This window comes from Neoarius graeffei, chromosome 5 (genome assembly GCF_027579695.1).
Source record: "Neoarius graeffei isolate fNeoGra1 chromosome 5, fNeoGra1.pri, whole genome shotgun sequence".
In the NCBI taxonomy this organism is placed as follows: Eukaryota; Metazoa; Chordata; class Actinopteri; order Siluriformes; family Ariidae; genus Neoarius; species Neoarius graeffei.
Genome location: NC_083573.1, coordinates 63,482,974 through 63,508,663, shown reverse-complemented (window position 1 = coordinate 63,508,663; position 25,690 = coordinate 63,482,974). Strand labels below are relative to the sequence as shown.

Here is a 25,690-nt window from a genome sequence, read left to right as displayed (position 1 = left end):
TCCTACTTATATTTCTCAGTGCATGATAACCTGATTTGCACGTGTTCTTGATGTGTTCGGTCATTTGGAGATGAGGATCTACAGTGACTCCAAGAATACGAACAACCAGTTTAGGGTCAATAGATATGCCATCCATATTGAGACTAATCTTGACATGTTGCTTGTACCTGGACATAAAATGGAGAACCTCTGTTTTATCAGGGTTGCACATGAGACTATTTGCAGTACACCAGATAATGATATCCTTCATGCACAACTCAACTGTTGAAGGTGTTGTAGGATGATCATGCTTGGTGTTGATGGAACTATATAGCTGAGTATCATCTGCATACATCATGCATCTAAGACCGTGATCAGTGATTACTTCTTCCAAGGGAGCAAAAAAGAGTGAAAACAGAAGGCCTAGCACAGGGCCTTGAGAGGAACACCATAAAGCAATGTTCTGTCACGTGATATAACATCAATTTTGACTGACTAGCTGTGGTTAGGAAGATAAGATTGAAAACATTGAAGTACTGTACCACACATACCGGTACCATAACAACCACATAGTCTTTCCAATAGCAATGAGTGGTCAATTGTATCGAATGCCGATGAAAAATTGAATAAAACCAAGATGACTTCCTGATGTTTATCAATGGCTGATAAAATATCATTGAAGATGCAAAGAAGAGCAATTTCTGTGCTGTGGAAGGTTCTGTAGGCAGACTGAAAGTTAGTCAGAAGGTGATTTTCAGTGAGAGAGTTCATTATTTGGGTGGCAGCAACATGCTCATGTCTTAGAAACAAAAGCAAGGTTGGTGATGGGGTGATCATGCTTAAGTTCATCAGTATTTTCAGCTTTCCATTTAAAAGATCGTGTGATGATGCCTTTCTTGAGAGATGTTGGAAATATTCCTGAAGAGAGGCATTTATGAGTTGCATAAGTGGTCTTGAGAGAACATCAGCAAGCTACTTGAGGACTTGTTGTATGTACTGGGTCAAGTATAAATGTCTTAGATTTTGACTGTTTTATAACTTCCATGATGTAGTCTCCTTGATGAAACTACAGCAAATTCACTAAGTGAGGTTTTGCTTGGAGACGATTCCACTATAGTGACAACTGCAAAGTTGACATTTGACAACTCTTCAGGTCATCTCTTAACATTTGTATCTTGAAGGAGAAATAGCTATTGAAGACCTTGGCCAGTGACAGTGTTGATTCATATGATGGTAACACAGGAGTTGACTTCACCTTAAACAGACCATTGACAAAAGAAAATAGCTTGTTCTGATCAGAATTTACTATTTTTGATTTTTAGTAGGCTGTCTTGGCAGAACTTAATGCCTTGATGTATTCACAACATTGATCTCTGTACAGCTTGTGATATATTTCAAGTCTTGTAGTTACATATTTCCACTCATACTTACATCTCTGTCTCTTTAAAGCTCTCAAGGAATCATTGAACCATAGTGCATTAGGACGTAATGTAACTGATTGGTTCTGTGCAGGTGTGTTTATCAATGACTGTTTGAAGAACATGATTGTATTGATCAGTGAGGAAATTAACAGCAAGTTCATAGTTGTTAGGTGACTGTGAATACAGTGGTGAGTCAAGAATGTCAGATTTTAGGGCGGACATTTCAATATGTTTCGGTTTTCTTTGCTTGAAGATTTACTTTATAGGCTTAGGTCTGGAGAAGGTTACTGAACAGAGAACAGCATCATGATCAGATGGCAAGCCAGATATGATGGACAAATCTGAAAGAAACTTGTCGTCTTCCCAATCAATAATGAGGTCCAAGGTGTGGCAATTTTGATGGGTAGGGCCATTAACATGTTTCATCCCAGCGGTCACTAATAAGTCTCTGAATGTTGATGCATTGATGTCATTGGGCACTTCCATGTGAAAATTGTAATCACCTGTCAGGAGTACGTACACAACCAAGAGTTGTGTTGACAGATTCAAGAAGATAATGAAAATTCCTCAAAGAATGTTGAAGAGGTTATTCCATTCTTTTTAGATGGTGCTTATCCTGGCCGATGAACTTCCATGACTGATAACTAATTCCAAGCATTCAAATGACACTAACTGATGCCAGTCATTCATCATGGATACATTGAAACCTTTGTGCAGGAATAGTCCTACACCACCTCCCTTTCTGTTTGCTTGTGGAACATGATGGAAATCAAAGTCTTTCAAGGTGTTTAAAATCTCAGCAACAGTGGTGTTATCATGATGATTGCCATTCAACCATGTCTCAGTAATCATCAGGATATCTAGACACTTGGATATAATAAGATCAGAGATGGAAGCAGATTTCCGATTTGTTTATCTGTTCCCAACATAACTCAAAAAGTAGTGAACAGATTTTGATGAAACTTTGAGGAAAGGTGAGCTATGGGCCAAGGAACGATTGATTAGATTTTGATGCAAATCTGTATATATATATATGTGGATCCAGGATTTTTTTTTGTCTGTTCCCAACATAACTCAAAAAGTAGTGAATGGATTTTGATGAAATTTGGTGTACAGCTTTAGTATTATACTTGGTTCAGGTGATTTGATTTTGATATTGATAATATTTGTCATACTCTGCCCTGGACATCCACTCCGGAGATTACAGATCCCCCACGCCAGTGTCGATCCGAATCCGGGATGGGAATTCCATCCCACCTGAACTCACTTCCTGGTTTTCACAGCTGCTTATTTAAAGGCCTTTCTCAGACTCTGACTTTGCCAGAACATCTTGTTTGTTTTCTCTAGCCGGTTCTGTGCTGTTCATGCTTTTCATGGGGTTTCCCTCTAGCTATTTTTCTAGTTCATGTTTTTATGCACCGTTTTTTTTTCTTGATCATGGTTTTTTTGCTTTAGTGTTTTTGTCCTTACTTGTCTTGTGTTTTTGTCTCTGGTTACCCGGACTATTTTTGCCATTCGTGTTTCATAACAGTACGTTCTGGCCAACATGGATCCAGCGGAACTTGCCCATCTGAGAGCGGACGTCCAGCAACAAAGGATTCTCCTCGGGACCCACCAACAAGACCTACGGCAAATTACCCACAACCTTGCCACCCTGTCCGACTCACTCAACCTCCTCACCATGCAAATTCAGCACTTTCAAGCCGTGCCTACCCCTGCCCAGCCGCCTCCTACTTCAGCTCCTGCCACCGCCTTTCTCCGCGAACCAAGACTTCCAGCGCCTGAGCCCTACGATGGAGAACCAGGTACTTGCAGATCATTTCTGTCTCAATGCTCTTTGATCTTAGAGCTGCAACCTCTGGCCTTCCCCACAGAACGCTCCCAGGTAGCGAATGCCATCACGCTCCTCACCAGCAAGGCCAGAGAGTGGGGAACAGTGATCTGGGACGCCGATGTGCCCTTTTGTTCCAGTCTCAAGGATTTCTTCAAGGAGATGAGGCGAACTTTCGATCGCTCTCTGTCCGGCTGGGAGGCGGCTAAGGGAACTCATGGAGCTGTGGCAAGGGTCCCGGTCTACCTTGGACTATGCCATTGAGTTCCAGACATTGGCGACATTGTGCGGTTGGAACGAGAGCACTCAGATCGACGCATTCCTGCACGGCCTGTCCGATGCCATTAAGGACGAATTGGTATCGTGGGAACTGCCATCGAACCTCTCCAGCCTCATGGACCTCGCCAACCACATCGACGCCCAGGTCCAGCAACGGAGGAGAGAGAAGAGCCACCCCAGCTTCACCTCCTCTTCACCTCCCGCTGCGTCCATCGAACCCATGCAGGTAGATTGGGTTCGGGTGTCAGTGGAGGAACGACATCACTGGTGAAGCACGGGGGCCTGCTTCTACTGTGGTCAGCTGGGACACATCTGCCAAGCCTGCCTGCTAAAAGGACAAGCCCACCAGTTGAACCGAGGGGCCCAGGTGGGCAACGCTCTGAACCAGTTCCCCGCTAATCGTCCGTTACTCCCTATCATCATTATCCGTGACAACCAGCATCACCACCTCCAAGCCCTTGTCGACTCAGGGGCAGACAGGAACCTGATCTGCTCCGCTACCACCAAGCATCTGGGAATCCCGCTACTCACTCTCAACGTCCCTCACACTGTCCTGACACTCAATGGCACCAGCTTGACCACCATCACCCACCTTACCGCCCCACTCACCCTGAGGATTTCCGGTAACCACTCAGAAACCATCCAGTTTCACATCATCAATGACCCCCACGTACCCATCATCCTAGGATTACCATGGTTAACGCAGCACAACCCCCCACCTAAACTGGGCTGACAACACCACCCTAGGCTGGAGCCAATCCTGCCTAGCTTCCTGTCTGAATTCTGCTCTGCCTCCTGCTAAACCACCACAGCCTTCAGCCAGCAAGTTCCCCAACCTCTTTCATGTGCCTCCGGAATATCTGGACCTTAAACTCGTCTTCAGCAAGACCCGAGCAGTGTCCCTCCCTCTTCACAGACCCTATGACTGTGGAATCGACCTCCTACCCAGGACAGCGCCACCCAAGGGATGACTTTACTCTCTCTCTCCCGTCAAAAGGCAAGCCATCTCCGAATCTTTGGTAGCTGGAATCATCCGCCCTTCCTCCTCCCCAGCAGGGGCGGGATTCTTCTTCGTGGAAAAGGACAAGTCACTCCGCCCCTGCATTGACTATTCAGGTCTCAACGCCATCACGGTCAAGAACCACTACCCACTACCGCTCATTACCACAGCCTTCAAACTACTCCAGGAAGCCAAGGTATTTACCAAGTTAGATCTACGCAATGCATACCATCTCGTCAGGATCAGGGAGGGGGACGAGGGGAAGATGGCCTTTAACACAACCACTGGTCACTACGAGTACCTCGTGGTCCCTTTCGGCCTGACCAATGCACCCGCAGTCTTCCAGGCACTCAATGTCTTAAGGGACTTCCTAAACATCTTCATTTTTGTGTACCTGGATGACATCCTGATCTTCTCCCACTCCCTGGAAGAACATCGGGGTCATGTCTGGCAGGTCCTCCAGCACCTGCTAGAGAACAAATTGTTTGTCAAGGTGGAGAAGAGTGAATTTCACCAGAACTCTGTCTCTTTTCTGGGATTGATCATCTCCCCCGTGAGGATCCAGATGGACCCCCTCAAGCTCAAGGCAGTCGCTGATTGGCCCACCCCATCCTCATGACGAGAGCTCCAGCGTTTCCTGGGGTTCGCCAATTTCTACAGGCGCTTCCTCCACAACTTCAACACGGTGGCCGGACCTCTCACGGCATTGACCTCGATCAAGAGCCTGTTCAAGTGGAGGGAGGAAGCAGAGAAAGCCTTCTCCATGCTCAAGCGCAAATTCACTACAGCACCCATTCTCATCATACCCGAGCAGGCCAAATAGTTCACTGTGGAGGTCAACGCTTCTGAGTCTGGGGTCGGAGCCATCCTCTCCCAGAGGGCTAGTGATGACAAGGTCCACCCCTGCTCTTTCTTCTCTCGCCGGCTGTCCCCTGCTGAATGAAACTACGACATCAGCAACAGAGAGCTGTTGGCCGTCAAGCTCACCTTGGGGGAGTGGAGGCACTGGCTTGAGGGGTTGGATCTCCCCTTCCTTGTCTGGACTGGCCACAAGAATTTAGAATACCTGAAGTCTGCCAAACATCTCAATTCACGACAAGCCCGATGGTCTCTTTTCTCCCGTTTCCATTTCACGCTCTCCTACAGCCCAGGCTCCAAGAACAGTAAACCCGACACCCTGTCCAGGATATTCTCTTCCCACCAGGAGGATTCTAGAATGCCCAAAACCATCCTCCCTCCATGTTATCTGGTGGGAGCCACCCTACTTGAGGTAGAGATGTTCATGCAGAAGGCCCTGGAGCAGGACCCCGGAGAAGGTAACTCAAGCAACACACCACTTAAGCATCTGTTTGTTCCCTGTTCTGTGTGAACCCAGGTGCTGCAGTGGGGTCATGGGTCCAAGTTAGCCTGTCATCCGGGAGCTGCTCGAACCCTGGCACTTATCCAGCAATGCTTATGATGGCCATCCATCAAGGAAGATGTCCAGGAGTTCGTGGCAGCCTGCGACACATGTGCCCAGAACAAGACAGCCAATCGACCCCATGCCGGCTTGCTAAGACTGCTCCCGATTCCTCATCGACCCTGGTCTCACATTGCCCTGGACTTCGTCACAGGACTCCCCAACTCAGGCGGCAACACATGCATCCTCACAGTTATCGACCAGTTCTCCAAGTCAGTCCATTTCATCCCTCTGCCCAAGCTTCCCACAGCTAAAGAAACTGCCGAATTACTCATCCTCCATATTTTCTGCATACACAGACTCCCCACTGACATCGTCTCTGACCGGGGTCCTCAGTTCACTGTGCAGTTCTGGAGGGCCTTCTGCAAACTCATTGGGGCCTCCTGTAGTCTCTCCTCAGGTTTCCATCCCCAAACCAATGGCCAGGCGGAACGGGCGAATCAAGATTTGGAGGTGGCACTCAGGTGTATGGCGTCCAGGGATGCCGGTTCTTGGAGTAAGTACTTATCTTGGGTCGAATATGCTCATAAACACTCTTCCTTCATCTGCCACAGGTGTCTCACCCTTCCAGTGTTCCCTAGGTTACCAACCACCACTCTTCCCCAACCAAGATGAGGAGGTCGCCGTACCCTCAGCCCAGATCTTCATATGCCGCTGCAGGAGGATGTAGGCATTGGCCCAGAGAAGACACATTCACTCTGCCCTAGCATCCAAGAAGCAGGCTGACAAACGCCGCTCTAAGGCACCCACTTACCGGGTTGGGCAACGAGTCATGCTCTCCACACACCACCTGCCACTCAGAACCATCTCCCGCAAGCTGGCTCCCAGGTACCTAGGGCCCTTCCTCATCAGTAAGGTAATCAAATCCATGTTCTGTCAGACTGGCACTACCACTCACCATGCGACGCATCCACCCCACGTGCCACAGCTTAAACCTCTGGTCTCTAGCTCTGTCCCCACCCTCCAAACCCCCTCCTCCTCCCAGGCTCATTGATGGCAGTGAAGCCTACACGGTCAAAAAGCTGCTGAAGGTGCGGCGGCGAGGCAGAGGACTCCAGTACCTGGTGGACTGGGAAGGTTACGGTCCTGAGGTCCTTGTTCATGGTTTATTGCTTTAGCAGAGGTGCCAATCATTACGATTTCGCTGTAATCATTACTATTTTCAAAATAAATTCTGCAATTACGATTTTGGCTCTAATTGTTCCGATATTGAGAGTTTCTTACATGGGTACATCATAGTTGACCGTTCTGCAGGTGGCGCTTCCGCATTTTTTTTTCCAGAGTAGTATAATTTACAATTATTGGTTGAAAAACAAATCCACAATAACCATTGACCAATAGAATTCAATCTTACATGTCTAGCGTGAGTCTGGATGCCATGCTGCTTGTGTATCAAGTCATGAGATTTCTTTTTCAGTTTTAATTTTTGAAGTATAATTATGTCGAGCGAAAAGGATAGTAAACCTAAAGCCGGTAAACCAACAAAAACAGTTAACCAAAAGTTCCGTAAGGAGTACACTGATAAATTTAATTTCATCATCCCTTCTAAGAAGTCAGTTCACCACGCTTTCTGCTCGACATGTCGAGTAGACATATCTATATCCCATGGGGGTATGTGCAACATACAACGGCATGTTAATACCGAAGGACACAAGGGTCACGCCAAAACTCTTGGGAGCAATAAGAGAATATCGGATATTTTCGTGAAGTCCAACAGTGACCTGGATGCCAAGGTGACAAAGGCAGAGGTTATGTTCACAAACTTCATTGTGGAACATAATCTGCCCATTGCCGTTGCAGACCACACTGGACAACTTTTCAAGAACATGTTTTCTGATTCAGAGATCACGAAAAAGGTCAGTTTATTATTTAATTTTTTCAATGATTAATTAGCAATTATTAGGATCAATTAGAAGTGTCCGGGGTGGGAGATCTCGTCAATTTGAACCATATTTTACACCCTTCAAATAGGCAAATACCCTGAATAATCATTTAAATAATTCAACAATTTACTATTTTATTATATGTCTGCTGTGAGTAAAATACTAATATAAAAAAAGTATTACTTCCTACTTTTTTCTAATACATAAAGTTATTAAGCAAATAATGTAATCCGCACTTTCCATTCGCGTTGGATCATTATGATATGGGATCACTAAAGGTTGGCACCTCTGCTTTAGTGTTTTTGTCTTTACCTGTCTTGTGTTTTTGTCTCTGGTTACCCGGACTATTTTTGCCATTCGTGTTTTTGTCCTGTTTTGCTACCTTTTTGCCACATCCTTTTTTTTTCCCTGGATTAAATCACCTTATTTATTGGATTACTGTCTGTTGTGCGTTTTTCTGCTTCTGGATCCAAACTTCACCTACACCACCCATAACAATATGTGGCTTGGCAGAGGTATGCACTCTAATGAGTACCCTTCTAGTTTATTCTCTTGCTGAAGTCTTTTAGCTAGATTATCATCATTGTAAGTGAAAATCGGTTCTCAATTCACTTTACCTTTTAAAATAAAGGCCAAATAAAATACATACATATATGCATACATACTATCCTACTGCATCAAGTTCTGCACTGACAATATAATCCTGCAAAAACAAATGCAATCAGTTTTATCTAACAATAATCCCTGGGGTGTTTTTTTTTTTTAATCTGTAGAGGAAAAAGGGCATTAAGATGCCAAACTATCAAAGAAACTAAAAAAAAAAAAAGTTTGCACTATGTTAAAAACATCAGATGGATGGTAGGTGTCAGTGTTTTGACAGTAAAAGCCTGTGCATGTAGATAATGAATAAAATAACTTTTTCCCTCAACTGTAAACATTTTCCTCAAGGGAAATGTTTCCTCAACCCTCAATGCAAAAAGAAAAAGAGACTGTTCAAATAACACCTGGCGCCAAGACCTGGAGGCGGACATCAAGAAGATGCCCATACCTGGGGGCAGCTGGAATGATTTGCTCAGGTTCGTGATGCCTGGAGAACTCTTGTTGGCGGCCTATGCCCCAGACAGGACAACAGGCAGAGATTAGATGATGTACACATTTTAGGAGACATGGTAAAGCTTGAGGTAACTCTTGCCCCAAGTATAAGTAGAAGATGTACTCAGTGCCTCAGTACTCCACCAATCAATAAATCAGCTGGATTGACCAGATGAGTGGTTTGCTGTAACACCTATTTTAGGACTTACTGTACCAAGGTCTGCTATCTCATGGACAACATGAAACGCTATTCACCATTGTTCCACTCCTAAAAACAATACAAAATCTATGACATTATCAACTACACACAGGACTTAGCACACTGGCAATGAGTTTGGAGTGGATTATGTAGAACATCATAGCAGGGATATCTCTCCAGTTATTCACACTGGACAAGATACACTATATGGTCAAAAGTATGTGGACATACCTGTATGTATGCCTTGCCCAAACTGTTGCCACTAAGTTGGAAGCATGCAATTCTCTAGAATGCCTTTGTTTGCTGTGGCATTAAGATTTCCCTTCACTGGAACTAGTGAGCCTACCCAAAATCCTGTTCCAGCATGACAATACCCCTGTGCATAAAGAGAGTTTCATGAAGACATGGTTTGCTAAAGTTGGTGTGGAAGAACTCAAGTGGTCTGCACAGGGTCTGTACCTCGACCCCATTAAGCATGTTAAGCCTTATCGCCCCGCCTGAGCAATGCCCTTGTGCCTGAATGAGCTCAAATCCCCAAAACTATGTTCTAGGCTTCCTAGAAGAGTGGCACGTTATAGAAACACAGGGTGACCTTCTCCAAAATAATATCCATGGGTTTTGAAGAGAATGTTCAATAAGCACATCAGGGTGTCCACATACTTTGGCCATATGGTGTATATTATATGATGCCATGGTCTGAAAAAAAGTGACTCCTCTTTGTGGATTTCTAATCAGCATTAAAACATTTAATATGAAGCAACTTGTGATTTCAGATGGTGAATTCCATCTGGGGCACCACCTGGTTTCAGAGATTACTAATGTTTTAACACAAATTTGAAAAAATAAATAGTGTCTTGTGTAAAGACACAAATAAAAAAAAGTTTGCTTCCTGCAAAACTGTATTTGATTCATGTTTCTTTTTATACTATACATACACAGTACTGCTAAACCAACCACTCTAATTAGCAGTTCATCGAATTTCATGGTGACACTGCTCTCACTTCTACCAGAGACACATGAGTTTTTACTATCATGTTTCTTAAAGTTGTAAATTTATTTTTTTCTTCCAATCTGCATTACTGATCTCATTGCTTACTGCACTTACTGAGCATGTATTTCTGTTATATACAGTATATGACAATGTCTGGTTATCGCTCTCATTCATTTATTATTATTAGTAGTATTATTTATGGTGCATATACAGTATCTTTTGTGTTTAATATAATAATACAGTAGGGACTGTATTCTTAAGCCTCACTCACAACCTACTGTAAGTGTTTTGGACATGCATGGGCTGCACGGTTTGGTAGCTCGCAGCCGTGCCGCAGAGTTGCGGTGAACCCGGACGAAAGTTTGGGGGAGGAGTACGGGCAAAGTACTTGTCAAGTACAGGTTGCACACCTGACTTCCTCGAGGCATGGGAAAAATTGTGCCATTAGCCCATGGAAAGCGTACAGTTAGGTCCATATATATTTGGACACTGACATAAATTTAGGTTTTTTTTTACCTGTTTACTGAAACATATTCAAGTTATAGTTATATAATGGACATAGACAAAGTCCAGACTTTCAGCTTTCATTTGAGTGTATTCAAATTAAAATTGGATGAAGGGTTTAGGAGTTTCAGCTCCTTAACATGTGCCACCCTGTTTTTAAAGGGACCAAAAGTAATTGGACAATTGACTCAAAGGCTATTTCATGGGCAGGTGTGGGCAATTCCTTCATTATGTCATTCTCAATTAAGCAGATAAAAGGCCTGGAGTTTATTTGAGGTGTGGTGCTTGCATTTGGAAGATTTTGCTGTGAAGAAAACATGCAGTCAAAGGAGCTCTCCATGCAGGTGACACAAGCCATCCTTAAGCTGCGAAAACAGAAAAAAACCATCCGAGAAATTGCTACAATATTACAACCCCGATTCCAAAAAAGTTGGGACAAAGTACAAATTGTAAATAAAAATGGAATGCAATAATTTACAAATCTCAAAAACTGATATTGTATTCACAATAGAACATAGACAACATATCAAATGTCGAAAGTGAGACATTTTGAAATTTCATGCCAAATATTGGCTCACATGAAATTTCATGACAGCAACACATCTCAAAAAAGTTGGGACAGGGGCAATAAGAAGCTGGAAAAATTAAAGGTACAAAAAAGGAACAGCTGGAGGACCAAATTGCAACTCATTAGGTCAATTGGCAATAGGTCATTAACATGACTGGGTATAAAAAGAGCATCTTGGAGTGGCAGCGGCTCTCAGAAGTAAAGAGGGGAAGAGGATCACCAATCCCCCTAATTCTGCGCCGACAAATAGTGGAGCAATATCAGAAAGGAGTTCGACAGTGTACAATTGCAAAGAGTTTGAACATATCATCATCTACAGTGCATAATATCATCAAAAGAATTGGAGAATCTGGAAGAATCTCTGTGCATAAGGGTCAAGGCCGGAAAACCATACTGGGTGCCCGTGATCTTCAGGCCCTTAGACGGCACTGCATCACATACAGGCATGCTTCTGTATTGGAAATCACAAAATGGGCTCAGGAATATTTCCAGAGAACATTATCTGTGAACACAATTCACCGTGCCATCCGCCGTTGCCAGCTAAAACTCTATAGTTCAAAGAAGAAGCCGTATCTAAACATGATCCAGAACCGCAGACGTCTTCTCTGGGCCAAGGCTCATTTAAAATGGACTGTGGCAAAGTGGAAAACTGTTCTGTGGTCAGACGAATCAAAATTTGAAGTTCTTTATGGAAATCAGGGACGCCGTGTCATTCGGACTAAAGAGGAGAAGGACGACCCAAGTTGTTATCGGCGCTCAGTTCAGAAGCCTGCATCTCTGATGGTATGGGGTTGCATTAGTGCGTGTGGCATGGGCAGCTTACACATCTGGAAAGACACCATCAATGCTGAAAGGTATATCCAGGTTCTAGAGCAACATATGCTCCCATCCAGACGACGTCTCTTTCAGGGAAGACCTTGCATTTTCCAACATGACAATGCCAAACCACATACTGCATCAATTACAGCATCATGGCTGCGTAGAAGAAGGGTCCGGGTACTGAACTGGCCAGCCTGCAGTCCAGATCTTTCACCCATAGAAAACATTTGGCGCATCATAAAACAGAAGATACGACAAAAAAGACCTAAGACAGTTGAGCAACTAGAATCCTACATTAGACAAGAATGGGTTAACATTCCTATCCCTAAACTTGAGCAACTTGTCTCCTCAGTCCCCAGACGTTTACAGACTGTTGTAAAGAGAAAAGGGGATGTCTCACAGTGGTAAACATGGCCTTGTCCCAACTTTTTTGAGATGTGTTGTTGTCATGAAATTTAAAATCACCTAATTTTTCTCTTTAAATGATATATTTTCTCAGTTTAAACATTTGACATGTCATCTATGTTCTATACTGAATAAAATATAGAATTTTGAAACTTCCACATCATTGCATTCCGTTTTTATTTATAATTTGTACTTTGTCCCAACTTTTTTGGAATCGGGGTTGTAGGAGTGGCAAAATCTACAGTTTGGCACATCCTGAGAAAGAAAGAAAGCACTGGTGAACTCATCAATGCAAAAAGACCTGGACGCCCACAGATGACAACAGTGGTGGATGATCGCAGAATAATTTCCATGGTGAAGAGAAACCCCTTCACAACAGCCAACCAAGTGAACAACACTTTCCAGGAGGTAAGCATATCAATATCCAAATCTACCATAAAGAGAAGACTGCATGAAAGTAAATACAGAGGGTTCACTGCACGGTGCAAGCCACTCATAAGCCTCAAGAATAAAAAGGCTAGATTGGACTTTGCTAAAAAACATCTAAAAAAGCCAGCACAGTTCTGGAAGAACATTCTTTGGACAGATGAAACCAAGATCAACCTCTACCAGAATGATGGAAAGAAAAAAGTATGGTGAAGGCATGGTACAGCTCATGATCCAAAGCATACCACATCATCTGTAAAACATGGTGGAGGCAGTGTGATGGCTTGGGCATGCATGGCTGCCAGTGGCACTGGGTCACTAGTGTTTATTGATGATGTGACATAGGACAGAAGCAGCCGGAGGAATTCTGAGGTATTCAGAGACATACTGTGTGCTCAAATCCAGCCAAATGCAGCCAAACTGACTGGTCGGCGTTTCATAATACAGATGGACAATGACCCAAAACATAAAGACAAAGCAACCCAGGAGTTTATTAAAGCAAAGAAGTGGAATATTCTTGAATGGCCAAGTCAGTCACCTGATCTCAACCCAATTGAGCATGCATTTCACTTGTTAAAGACTAAACTTCAGACAGAAAGGCCCACAAACAGACAGCAACTGAAAACCGCTGCAGTAAAGGCCTGGCAGAGCATTAAAAAGGAGGAAACACAGCGTCTGGTGATGTCCATGAGTTCAAGACTTCAGGAAGTCATTGCCAACAAAGAGTTTTCAACCAAGTATTAGAAATGAACATTTTATTTACAATTATTTAATTTGTCCAATTACTTTTGAGCCCCTGAAATGAAGGGATTGTGTTTAAAAAATGCTTTAGTTCCTCACATTTTTATGCAATCATTTTGTTCAACCCACTGAATTAAAGCTGAAAGTCTGAACTTCAACTGCATCTGAATTGTTTTGTTCAAAATTCACTGTGGTAATGTACAGAACCAAAATTAGAAAAATGTCTCTGTCCAAATATTTATGGACCTAACTGTATGTCTGACACACATGATCAGTGCGTGTTAAGCGAGTGTGACTTGCATTTTATCAGTTTCCTGCGCTACAAGTTCAGGCCGCACTTATGAAGCGTATGTGATGCATGTGATTAGCACGTTACAATCACTCATAACTTGCGTGTGATGCAAGCCAGGAGTGGATATAAAACCAGTGTGTCTGCAGCATTCTGCATCTGTCTTTCGACTGAAGAACATTGGATATTTTATGGGAAAAATTTAAAAAATTTCAGTTTCAAGTTTAGAAAATGGGACCCAAGAAGAAGCGAGCTAAAGTGAAGTAACCCAGCCTGAAACAGCAGGGGGGAGGAGGAAGAAGAATTTGATGATGATGGTAGCAGCACCGGCAAGCCCTGCACGGACAGGGAGAAGTATGCCTTCAAGCTGGCAGAAGGCACAGCACCCCGCCAGAGGTATTTTCACAGGTAAACATTCATTTCAGTATCTATATGCTTATGTAATTAATATTATATATGCTAATTTTCATGTATGTTTCAGCTAATGATGCCCAGAAGTGAGGACATTGCAATCCCATCATCGCTGTCAGGCCATTGTGCCATGCTCAGTGATGAGGACAAGGACATCCCGACACCCCATCCCACCACTCAGCAGGAGTAGGAGCAGGACAGCAGCTCAGAGTCAAAGCGTGTTTCAGTGCTCAAACTGTTGGGCTATTTAGTTGGGATTTTTTACAATGTAATAAAATGCGTTATTCCATTATACTCATCTTTTATTATTTGACGTTTGCATGGTAAATTAACATATACTCAAATCAGTTCCTTGGTTCCTCCCCAATATATATACCCAGAGTCTTGCCCCTCGTGTGGCATGCGCTGCGTGCATGCCACACATAGGTGTAGAAAGTGAGATGCACTTCTGTCTTGCAGGCCACACAAATAGCAAGTGTGGAATACTTGTGTAATACTTCTGAGGCACGTCACTCATACAATGACCGTGCGTCACTCATGCGTCTTACTGTCATCACAAAAAGTCCCTACTGTCTGTGCTGCTGACTTGGTTCAGGCATACAAAAGGAGTACGGGTCCCGTATGTAGTGTACGCATTCTTGATTTGTCGCAAGACCCGTAGAATTTGCATGTGCAGGACCAAAAGTCTCCACGGGCAGTCTGCGACCTTCTATGGTGCTGAACACACACAAGTGTCGCGCAAGTCTCAAGCACGGTTTTGCCAAATTTTTTACCGTAGACCGCCCATAGCAGCATGTACGACGGGTTGTGAGTGAGGCTTTAGGGTCCATGTTCAAATAGCTTAAAGAGCATAAACAGCATACATAAGCACTAAACCTGAATCTGCTGTGTTGTCTGAGTAATGTACTGCAAAGATTGGCATACTCACCCTCTCTAAGGAGAAGGTGCGTACTGCATATTCAGCCAGAGTTTCTGTCTTCAGCAAACTGATCTTGATGTCTCCATACAGCTCTGTGTCATCAGGCCAGTACTTATAGCACTTAACCTGCTCACACACAACAAATATGTATTAGATGGACTCAAACCCACCTGGAAGAGATGTGTTTATTTCAGGAATGATACTGGACAATGCCCGCAGGAGCAAAATGGACAATTGGACACATACTGAAAATTGTTACTCATGCCACTCGTATCATAACACAGCATTCATTTTCCTTCAAACGAAAGAGCTTATAGTTTAAAACAGCACCATACTATATAATCATTAGGACCTTCCAGTCAGGATAACTAACATTCGGATAAATATCTCATCTCATCTCATTATCTCTAGCCGCTTTATCCTTCTACAGGGTCGCAGGCAAGCTGGAGCCTATCCCAGCTGACTACGGGTGAAAGGCGGGGTACACCCTGGACAAGTCGCCAGGTCATCACAGGGCTGACACATAGACACAGACAACCATTCACACTCACATTCACACCTACGGTTCGGATAAATATACAGGTGATTAAAGAAAATTGCACATGCTGATTGGTCGAGAAATTTGGACTATTTCTCGATAATCACCATGAGCGGCTCGGCAAAATGGTGGCCAATCACTTCATCATCGTAAGTGAGGAAGAATTACAAAATTATAAAAGAAAATACTGTTCCGGGTGGTGTAGTGGTTAGCACTGTCGCCTCACAGCAAGAAGGTCCTGGGTTCAAGCCCAGCGGCCGATGAGGGCCTTTCTGTGTGGCATTTGCATGTTCTCCCCGTGTCTGCATGGGTGTTCTCCCTGTGTCTGCGTGGGTTTCCTCCACGTGCTCCGGTTTCTCCCACAGTCCAAAGACATGCAAGTTAGGCTAATTGGTGGCTCTAAATTGACCGTAAGTGTGAATGGTTGTTTGTCTCTAAATGTTAGCCCTGCGATGACCTGATGACTTGTCCAGGGTATACCCCGTCTCTCACCCATAGTCAGCTGGGATGGGCTCCAGCTTGCCTGTGACCCTGTACAGGATAAGTGGCTACAGATAATGGATGAATGGAAACTGCTGTTCCTAAAAGCACTAAAGATGCTACAAAGTTTGGCCTAAAAGTATTCAAAGGTAAAGTGGAATTGTGATTTATTTTATTTATTTCAAAACAAAGTATTTTATGTGAGTCGGCATAGATAAGTGACAAGTCTGCGTGCGCTGTCATATTTTCATGCTGCTTTTGAAGTTTGAAACAAATAATTTGTTTTGAATGGTTTTTTTTAATAATCATGTGTATTTATACTAAAACCATCATCTGCCTCAGGTTCAGTGAATATTGGTGAATAATAACCTCAACTTTGTCTTGGTTATTATTCACCAATATTCACTTCGCCTTCAATGAATAATTGTTAAATATCCAACAACCTGAATCACCCAATTCATAAGTGCTATTTGTTTTTTTGTTTGTTTTGTTTTCCATTTGGTCACAACAGTTATAACAGGTGTCACCTCCAATTCAGAGGTTCAGGCATCATTCCTTGCCTGGCTTTAACAGGTTTTATCATAAACTAAAAATGGCTTCATTTGGCAGAACAGAATACCAATTTCATAGTAACACAAGGATAGTCATTTAGGAGCATTCTGCCTGCAGTGATTTGCAGCCTGAAAGAAGTGATCTGTGTGTGCTGCAGGAAATGGAAGAGCATTATGACTGAAATGTTGAGATGGCCTAACCTTGATTTGGAGCTAAGAGAACAAAACAATAACATCAAATGCACTGGATGCAAGCAGACGTGAGCACAGAGATGATAAGGTTGGCATTATAGCAAAGCATTAAGTCTACTGTCTATCATGCAGAACACCAAAAATGCCAATATTTTAAACAAACAATCTCATATACGTCAGTGTACACACTGAAAACAATTTTTATAACCCCAAATCAGAAAAAGTTGGGATGGTATGGAAAATGCAAATTAAAAAAAACCCTGTGATTTCTAAATTTACTTCAATTTGTATTTCATTCCAGACAGTATGAACCCAAGATATTTCATGTTTTCTCTGGTCAACTGCATTTCATTTGTTAATATACATCCATCGGAGGCATCTGGGATAGACCATCACACAGTGAAAATGTGGATTGTGGTCAGATGAATCAGCATTCCAGGTCTCTTGTAAAAGAAATGGATGCTGTGTACTCCAGAGCAAAGACGAAAATAACCGTCCAGTGATGGGTTTCTCAAAAGCCTCTTAACACTAGGAGCATCTTAACTAAGAGAGAGAGTGTTCATTGTGCTGCTCGCTCGAACATTTAACAATGATCTTTGTTACGATGCTTTTGGGAAACTTGGCACAGCCTGTTACCAGCAGCAAATCCAAAAGCCAGGGTCTGTCATGGTATGGGGTTGTGTCAGTGCCCTTGGCAAAGGTAATTTACACTTCTATGATGGCTGCATTAATGTAGAAAAGTACATTGAGATTTTTCAGCAACATATGCGGCCTTCAAGATGACATCTTTTCCAAGGATGTCCAAGGATCTTTTCCAACAAGACAATGCAAAATCACATTCTGCACACATAAAGGCATGGCTGTGGAAGGAGAAGGTGCCTATCCCCTCTGTGCCTAATAGAGAATGTATGGCAAATTTTAAAATGAAAAATCTGATACTGATAACCCCAACCTGTTGCAGACCTTTACACCAGGCAAAGTACCACCAAAAATGCTTTATCATTTATTTCTTGTCTTCAGTCCCGAAACCTCTTTTAAGTGTTATGAAAAGGAATGGCAACATTACAAAGTGTTAAATGTTTTACCATCCCAACTTTGTGAAATATGTTTATTTTGAAAGGGAAAAACAAAACAATAAAACTCATGAGGTAAAACATCAAATAATGTGCTATTATATTGTTTTGAGTGCAATGCAGGTCAATTATTTACAAATCACTGTTTTCAGTGGGGCGGCACGGTGGTGTAGTGGTGAGCACTGTCGCCTCACAGCAAGAAGGTCCTGGATTCGAGCCCAGTGATGAGGGCCTTTCTATTTTGCATATTCTCCCCATGTCTGTGTGGGTTTCCTCAGAGTGCTCCGGTTTCCCCCAAAGACATACAGGTTAGGTTAATTGGTGGCTCTAAATTGACCATACGGTAGGTGTGAGTGTGAATGGTTGTTTGTGTCTATGTGTCAGCTCTGCAATGACCTGCCGACTTGTCCAGGGTGTACCCCACCTCTCGCCCATAGTCAGCTGGGATAGGCTCCTGTAACCCTGTACAGGATAAGGGGCTACAGATAATGGATGGATGTTTTCAGTTTTAATTTCAACATACCATCCCTTTTTTTTTCTTTCTGATTTGGGGTTATATTACTACAGGGGCTAGAAATATTTTCAGCTTGAAGAGCAACCCCCCCCCAAAAAAAAAAAAAAAAAAAAAATTCTAAATAACTTTTTTTAGTTGCCAAACAAGAGTTTAAATTAACATGTGTTGAGTTTCTTGTTTGTGTTTATATAATGGGATTTCCATGTGATAATCTGTAAAGCTATGGACTGCGTTGCAATTCATTTTAATGGCATACTGTAATTGTTTGAATTTACAGTGGTGCTTGAAAGTTTGTGAACCCTTTAGGATTTTCTATATTTCTTCATATATGATGCTTTAGGTCATATTTATGCAGAAATATAGAAAATTATAAAGGGTTCACAAACTTTCAAGCACCACTGTAAATGATCTCTTTACCCAGCATACACAAATCATTACACTAAACATCTTTTTTCCATCATTAAACTTGGTTTGTTGCCTAATATTGGAATCATGCAAAGAGAGAGATCTATGCCATTAATTCTTGGCTCCTGATATATAGACATATAAACCAGTTTGGGGGGGGGGGGGGGGAGAAACTTCTATAGTGTAAAGTCTAGCCCAGACATTTCCTTTTCAACTCAACAGAGTTTTGTCCACACCTGAGTTTTGAACTACTACTTCACCTTTTTCACCATTTCCTGTTAAACACTACTAAAAATCATATGGACTCTCTCTTTCACACACACACACACACACACACACACACACACACACACACACACACACACACACACAGAGAGAGAGAGAGAGAGAGTGAAGTCTTGCAGTTTGCATGGTCATATTTGCAAGTTCTGAGCCACAGTTATTGTTATTGGACAGTCATGACCCACCCTTGTTTATCTTGTACTTTACCCTGTTTCCTGACAATGATTTGGATTGTATTTTTGAATTGTGTGCTTTCTTAAGCTTGTCTGATGCTGACCTTGATTGTTTAGTTTTGATATCTGGTAATAAACTCCCTGCAAATGAACCTTTACTTATCCTTGGTGAGGGTTTAAACATACAGTGGTGCTTGAAAGTTTTCGAACCCTTTAGAATTTTCTGTGTTTCTGCATAAATATGACCTAAAACATCATCAGATTTTCATACAAGTCCTAAAAGTAGATAAAGGGAACCCAGTTTAAAAAATGAGACAAAAATATTATACTTGGTCATTTATTTATTGAGGAAAATGATCCAATATTACATATCTGTGAGTTGCAAAAGTATGTGAACTCTTGCTTTCAGTATCTGGTGTGACCCCCTTGTGCAGCAATAACTGCAACTAAACGTTTCCAGTAACTGTTGATCAGTCCAGCACACAATTTTAGCTCATTCCTCCGTACAGAACAGCTTCAACTCTGGGATGTTGGGGGGTTTCCTCACATAAACTGCTCGCTTCAGGTCCTTCCACAACATTTCGATTGGATTAAGGTTTGACTTGGTCATTCCAAAACATTAACTTTATTCTTCTTTAACCATTCTTTGGTAGAACGACTTATGTGCTTAGGGTCGTTGTCTTGCTGAATGACCCACCTTCTCTTGAGATAGTTCATGGACAGATGTCCTGACATTTTCCTTTAGAATTCGCTGGTATAATTCAGAATTCATTGTTCCATCAATGATGGCAAGCAGTCCTGGCACAGATGCAGCAAAACAGGCCCAAACCATGATACTACCACCACTATGTTTCACAGATGGGATAAGCTTCTTATGCTGGAATGCAGTGTTTTCCTTTCTCCAAACATAACACTTCTCATTTAAACCAAAAAGTTCTATTTTGGTCTCATCTGTCCACAACACATTTTTCCAATAGCCTTCTGGCTTGTTCATGTGATCTTTAGCAAACTGCAGACGAACAGCAATGTTCTTTTTGGAGAGCAGTGGCTTTCTTTTTGCAACCCTGCCATGCACACCACTGTTCTTCAGTGTTCTCCTGATGGTGACTCATGAACATTAACATTAGCCAATGTGAGAGAGGCCTTCAGTTGCTTAGAAGTTACCCTGGGGCCCTTTGTGACCTCGCCAACTATTACACACCTTGCTTTTGGAGTGATCTTCGTTGGTCGACCACTCCTGGGGAGGGTAACAATGGTCTTGAATTTCCTCCATTTGTACACAATCTGTTTGACTGTGGATTGGTGGAGTCCAAACTCTTTAGAGATGGTTTTGTAACCTTTTCCAGCCTGATAAGCATCAACAATGCTTTTTCTGAGGTCCTCAGAAATCTCCTTTGTTCATGCCATGATACACTTCCACAAACATGTGTTGTGAAGATCAGACTTTGATAGATCCCTGTTCTTTAAATAAAACAGGGTGCCCACTCACACCTGATTGTCATCCCATTGATTGAAAATACCTGACTCTAATTTCACCTTCAAATTAACTGCTAATCCTAGAGGTTCACATACTTTTGCCACTCACATATATGTAATATTGGATCATTTTCCTCAATAAATAAATGGCCAAGTATAATATTCTTGTCTCATTTGTTTAACTGGGTTCTCTTTATCTACTTTTAGGACTTGTGTGAAAATCTGATGATGTTTTAGGTCATATTTATGCAGAAATATAGAAAATTCTAAAGGGTTCACAAATTTTCAAGCAGCACTGTAGACTATTATTCATCTCATCTCATTATCTCTAGCCGCTTTATCCTGTTCTACAGGGTCGCAGGCAAGCTGGAGCCTATCCCAGCTGACTATGGGCGAAAGGCGGGGTACACCCTGGACAAGTCGCCAGGTCATCACAGGGCTGACACATAGACACAGACAACCATTCACACTCACATTCACACCTACGGTCAATTTAGAGTCACCAGTTAACCTAACCTGCATGTCTTTGGACTGTGGGGGAAACCGGAGCACCCGGAGGAAATCCACGCGGACACGGGGAGAACATGCAAACTCCACACAGAAAGGCCCTCGCCGGCCACGGGGCTCGAGCCCGGACCTTCTTGCTGTGAGGCGACAGCGCTAACCACTACACCACCGTGCCGCCCGTAGACTATTATTATTATTAAGCTATGTATTAGTTGTGTGCTGGTTTTTTTTTTTTGCACATTGTTATGGATTAGTAATATTGAAAACAGATGACAGAACATACCCTGCCCACTTCCACAAGCTTGGTAATCATAACGATGCTGAAGCAGTTCTCCTGCCACACCATTCTCCAGAAATCATATACTGTCTCCTGCTTGGGCCCTGCATACACACACACACACATACACAAAAGTGATTCTGTGGCAATCAGTGCTCTAGACAGTGAGCTTCATTTTTAAAATTGTCATTGTGTGTTATGAGGCAATTCTGTAATCCAGCACTTCACAGGGCGTAATTCAATAGCAGCCCATTTTGCTGACAGAAGAACAGTTTAGAACATCAGCAAAGGATGTGGCTGGCTAGGAGAGAAAGCAAATTTCCCTTACCAAGTGAGTGAGTGTGCCTGGAAATTGAATACGGGAAGACACACGTGCCACATGCAGACAATGATTTATTTATTGCAGTTTGAAATGTAAGGAGAGGAAGAGCAAAGTGAAACCTTGAGTGACTTTGATCAAGGAGTTGTGAGAGACCTCATACACTAGAGTGGCTGGAGCACACTATAGTGTCACACATCTCTCTCACACACAGACACATACACACAGGCATGCATGCACACCCACAGAGTCTAGGCCTTTGTCCAGGAGATCACAGGTGTTGTGTAGTGAGAGATGGTGGAGGACTTGGGTATGAAAACAGCAGGCAGTGATACTTTGCTCTGCAGGTCTGTCTCCCTTCCCACTGCCCTACATAACATTTACAGCTATAATTGCCACAGCTCAGCAGCCATTAGCTTCAGTTAGAATGTGCATCATTCCACACACTCACTCACTCAGACGAGCACAGGGCTTGAGAAGGACTTGCTCTCACCCATGGGGTTTGGATGGGCTTTACACACCATACTAATTCACAAGAACACACACATACAGACACGGATGCAATGACAGCTCATTCCAGGGCATGCAGAGATACTCACCCTGCGTAGCAATGAAGTGGTTGGATCGATGGTAACCCTGAAAGAGAAGCAAGTGGACATGCTGAGAAGGCCATCTGTACCTCAGCCAAAGCTAGATGAGCACCTGTCTCTTACACTGTACCTTCCACATTCTCCCTCCATTTCTGTTTTTTTCTTGCTCTGCTTTTTTTCCTTGTTAAAGTGTTGACTGATCAATGATCCAGGCATACCTTAGGAACTGTCCTCTCTAATGTACCACATAATGTTTGAATCACTCATGTTTGAGGTGTAATGTTCCTTCTAATTTTAGTGTTCTGAAAATACTGTAAATCCATCTACTATGCTCAAGCACCAGACAACAAAATATTTCAAATCCTCAGATGTATTTACACTCCTAATTTTGCCAGATACAGTGTCTTGCAAAAGTATTCATCCCCTTTGGTGTTTGTCCTGTTTTGTTGCATTAAAAGCTGGGATTAAAATTTATTTTTGGGGGGTTAGCACCATTTGATTTACACAACATGCCAACCACTTTAAAAGGTGCATTTTTTTTGTGACACAAACAATAATTAAGATTAAAAACAGAAATCTGGAGTGTGCATAGGTATTCACCCCCTTTTGTACAAAACCCCTAAATAAGAGCTGGTCCAACCAATTCACTTCATAAGTCACATAATTAGTTGATTAAGCGCTACCTGTGTCCAATCAAAGTGTCACATGATCTGTCACATGATGTCTGTATAAATCATCTTGTTCTGGAAGGACCCTAACTCTGCAACACTACGAAGCAAGCAACGTGAAAACCAAGGAGCACGCCAAACAGGGCAGAGACAAAGTTGTGAAATATGGATCAGGGTTGAGTTATAAAAAAAAAAATCCCAAACTTTGAATATCCCACAGAACACCATTAAATCCATTATAGCAAAATCAAAAGAATATGTCACCACTACAAACCTGACAAGAGAAGACCGCCCACCAAAACTCACAGACCGGGCAAGCAAGGAGGGCATTAATCAGAGATGCAACAAAAACACCAAAGATAACACTGAAGGAGCTGCAAAGATCCACAGCGGAGATGGGAGAAGCTGTCCATAGGACCACTTTAAGCCATATATTCCACAGAGTGGGGCTTTATGGAAGAGTAGCCGGAAAAAAGCCACTGCTTCAAGAAAAAAAAAAGAAAAGAAAAAAAATGTTTGGAGTTTAGGCAGCACAGTGGTGTAGTGGTTAGCACTATCGCCTCACAACAAAAAGGTTCTGGGTTCAATCCCAGTGGCCAATGGGGGCCTTTCTGTGTGGAGTTTGCATGTTCTCCCCATGCCTGCGTGGGTTTCCTCCGGGTGCTCCGGTTTCCCCCACAGTCCAAAGACATGCATGTTGGCTAATTGGTGGCTCTAAAAATTGACCGTAGGTGTGAATGCTGGGATAGGCTCCAGCTTTTCTGCAACGCTCCACAGGATAAGTGGTTATGGATGGATGTTTGGAGCTTGCCCAACAGCATGGAAGAAGATTCTCTGGTCAAATGAGACTAAAATTGAACTTTTTGGCCATTATGGGAAACACCATGTGTGGTGCAACCCCAACACTTCCCATCACCTTGAGAACACCATTCCTACAATGAAGCATGGTGGTCACAGTATCATGCTGTGGGGATGTTTTTCATCTGCAGGGACAGGAAAGCTGGTCAAGGAAAGATGGATGACACTAAATACAGGACAATTCTGGAGGAAAACCTGTTTGAATTGCCCAGAGGTTTGAGACTGGGATGAAGGTTCACATTCCAGCAGGACAATGACCCTAAACATACTGCTAAAGCTACACTGGAGTGGTTTAAAGGGAAACATTTAAATGTCTTGGAATGGCCTAATCAAAGCACAGACCTCAATCCAACTGAGAATCTGTGACATAACTTGACGACTGCTGTCCACCAATGCAAGCCATCTAACTTGGAGTTGGCGCAGTTTTGCCTTGAGGAATGGACAAAAATCCCAGTGGCTAGATGTGCTAAGCTAATAGAGACATACCCCAAGAGACTTGTAGCTGTAATTGCAGGAAAAGGTGGCTCTATAAAGTATTGACCTTGGGGGTTGAATACCTATGCACGCGCCAGATTTCTGGGGGGTGTTTCCATCTTAATTATTGTTTGTGTCACAATAAAAAAAAATGCACCTTTAAAGTGGTAGGCATCAAATGGTGCTAAGCCCCCCAAAATCCATTTTAATTCCAGCTTGTAATGTGACAAAACAGGACAAACACCAAGGGGGACGAATACTTTTGCAAAGACACTATACGTTCAGCAGTGGTGGAGACTGAGATTATTTTCACACCTACTTTTTTCCCCATTTGCTCCAAGAGTTTGGTATGTTTGGTGAAGTGTCAAAGCTGATTTTGAGCCCTGGAGTGGTCTAGATCTTTGTCCTCTTGGAAATGGTGGTCTGGGGCTCACTTTCACTGAATTGTGATGCAGTTCACATCAGGTGTTAAATCTACCTGTTCTTGGTGCTGCACAACAAGTACCATGATTGGGTCAACTTGTCACATTCCTTCCTGTTTGAGGTTTCACGATGGCGGGACATGGTTGTTTTATGGTCATCAGAGGAAACTGAAAGCCTTACAGATGTATAAAACCAGACTTTCAAAGACTGAAGCAACTGTAATTAGCTCACTTTTGTCATGCGGGTGTATGTCTCATGTTGGCTCGCATGACTAAAAATTGTCTTATGTGAGAACATCTTGTGCAGTATTCCTGCAAGTGCAAACTCCCGTAAATTTCTTGAATTGTTTAATATTTCTGCAAGTGAGAGCTGTTTTCCACTGCTTGATTGCTGGTACCAAAGGAAAAAAGATGAACCTAGTGCCTACCATTTTGTACAAATGTGACATATGGAACCGAACAATCAATCCATGGTTCAGAAGAAATTCTTCAATTTGAAAGCAAATGTGAAATTATGAAGCCCTCCCAAAACAAGCCCAGGTTTATCTGACCAAGTGTGAAAATGCCCTGATAGTCACTTAAAATGTGCTATGTACTGCAAAGTAAGCAGTTTCTCACAGTCTTTTGTTACAGTGCTATTTGAACATGTTGCTGTGAATTCAATATGTTTTCATT

At 42.7% G+C, this 25,690-nt stretch overlaps 1 protein-coding gene across 2 annotated transcripts in view; it reads right to left on the bottom strand.

Moving 5' to 3' along the window:
• The window catches only part of ptprub (protein tyrosine phosphatase receptor type Ub), a 487,258-nt gene that overhangs the window by 37,057 nt on the left and 424,511 nt on the right, over nt 1-25,690 (bottom strand). For both annotated transcript variants that reach the window (XM_060922216.1, XM_060922217.1), the window contains exons 20-22: nt 22,603-22,639; nt 21,691-21,788; nt 15,226-15,342 (exon numbers count right to left, since the gene is read on the bottom strand). In XM_060922216.1, the coding sequence (XP_060778199.1) occupies nt 15,226-15,342; nt 21,691-21,788; nt 22,603-22,639 (252 nt within the window). The remainder of the gene's footprint in view (nt 1-15,225; nt 15,343-21,690; nt 21,789-22,602; nt 22,640-25,690) is intronic.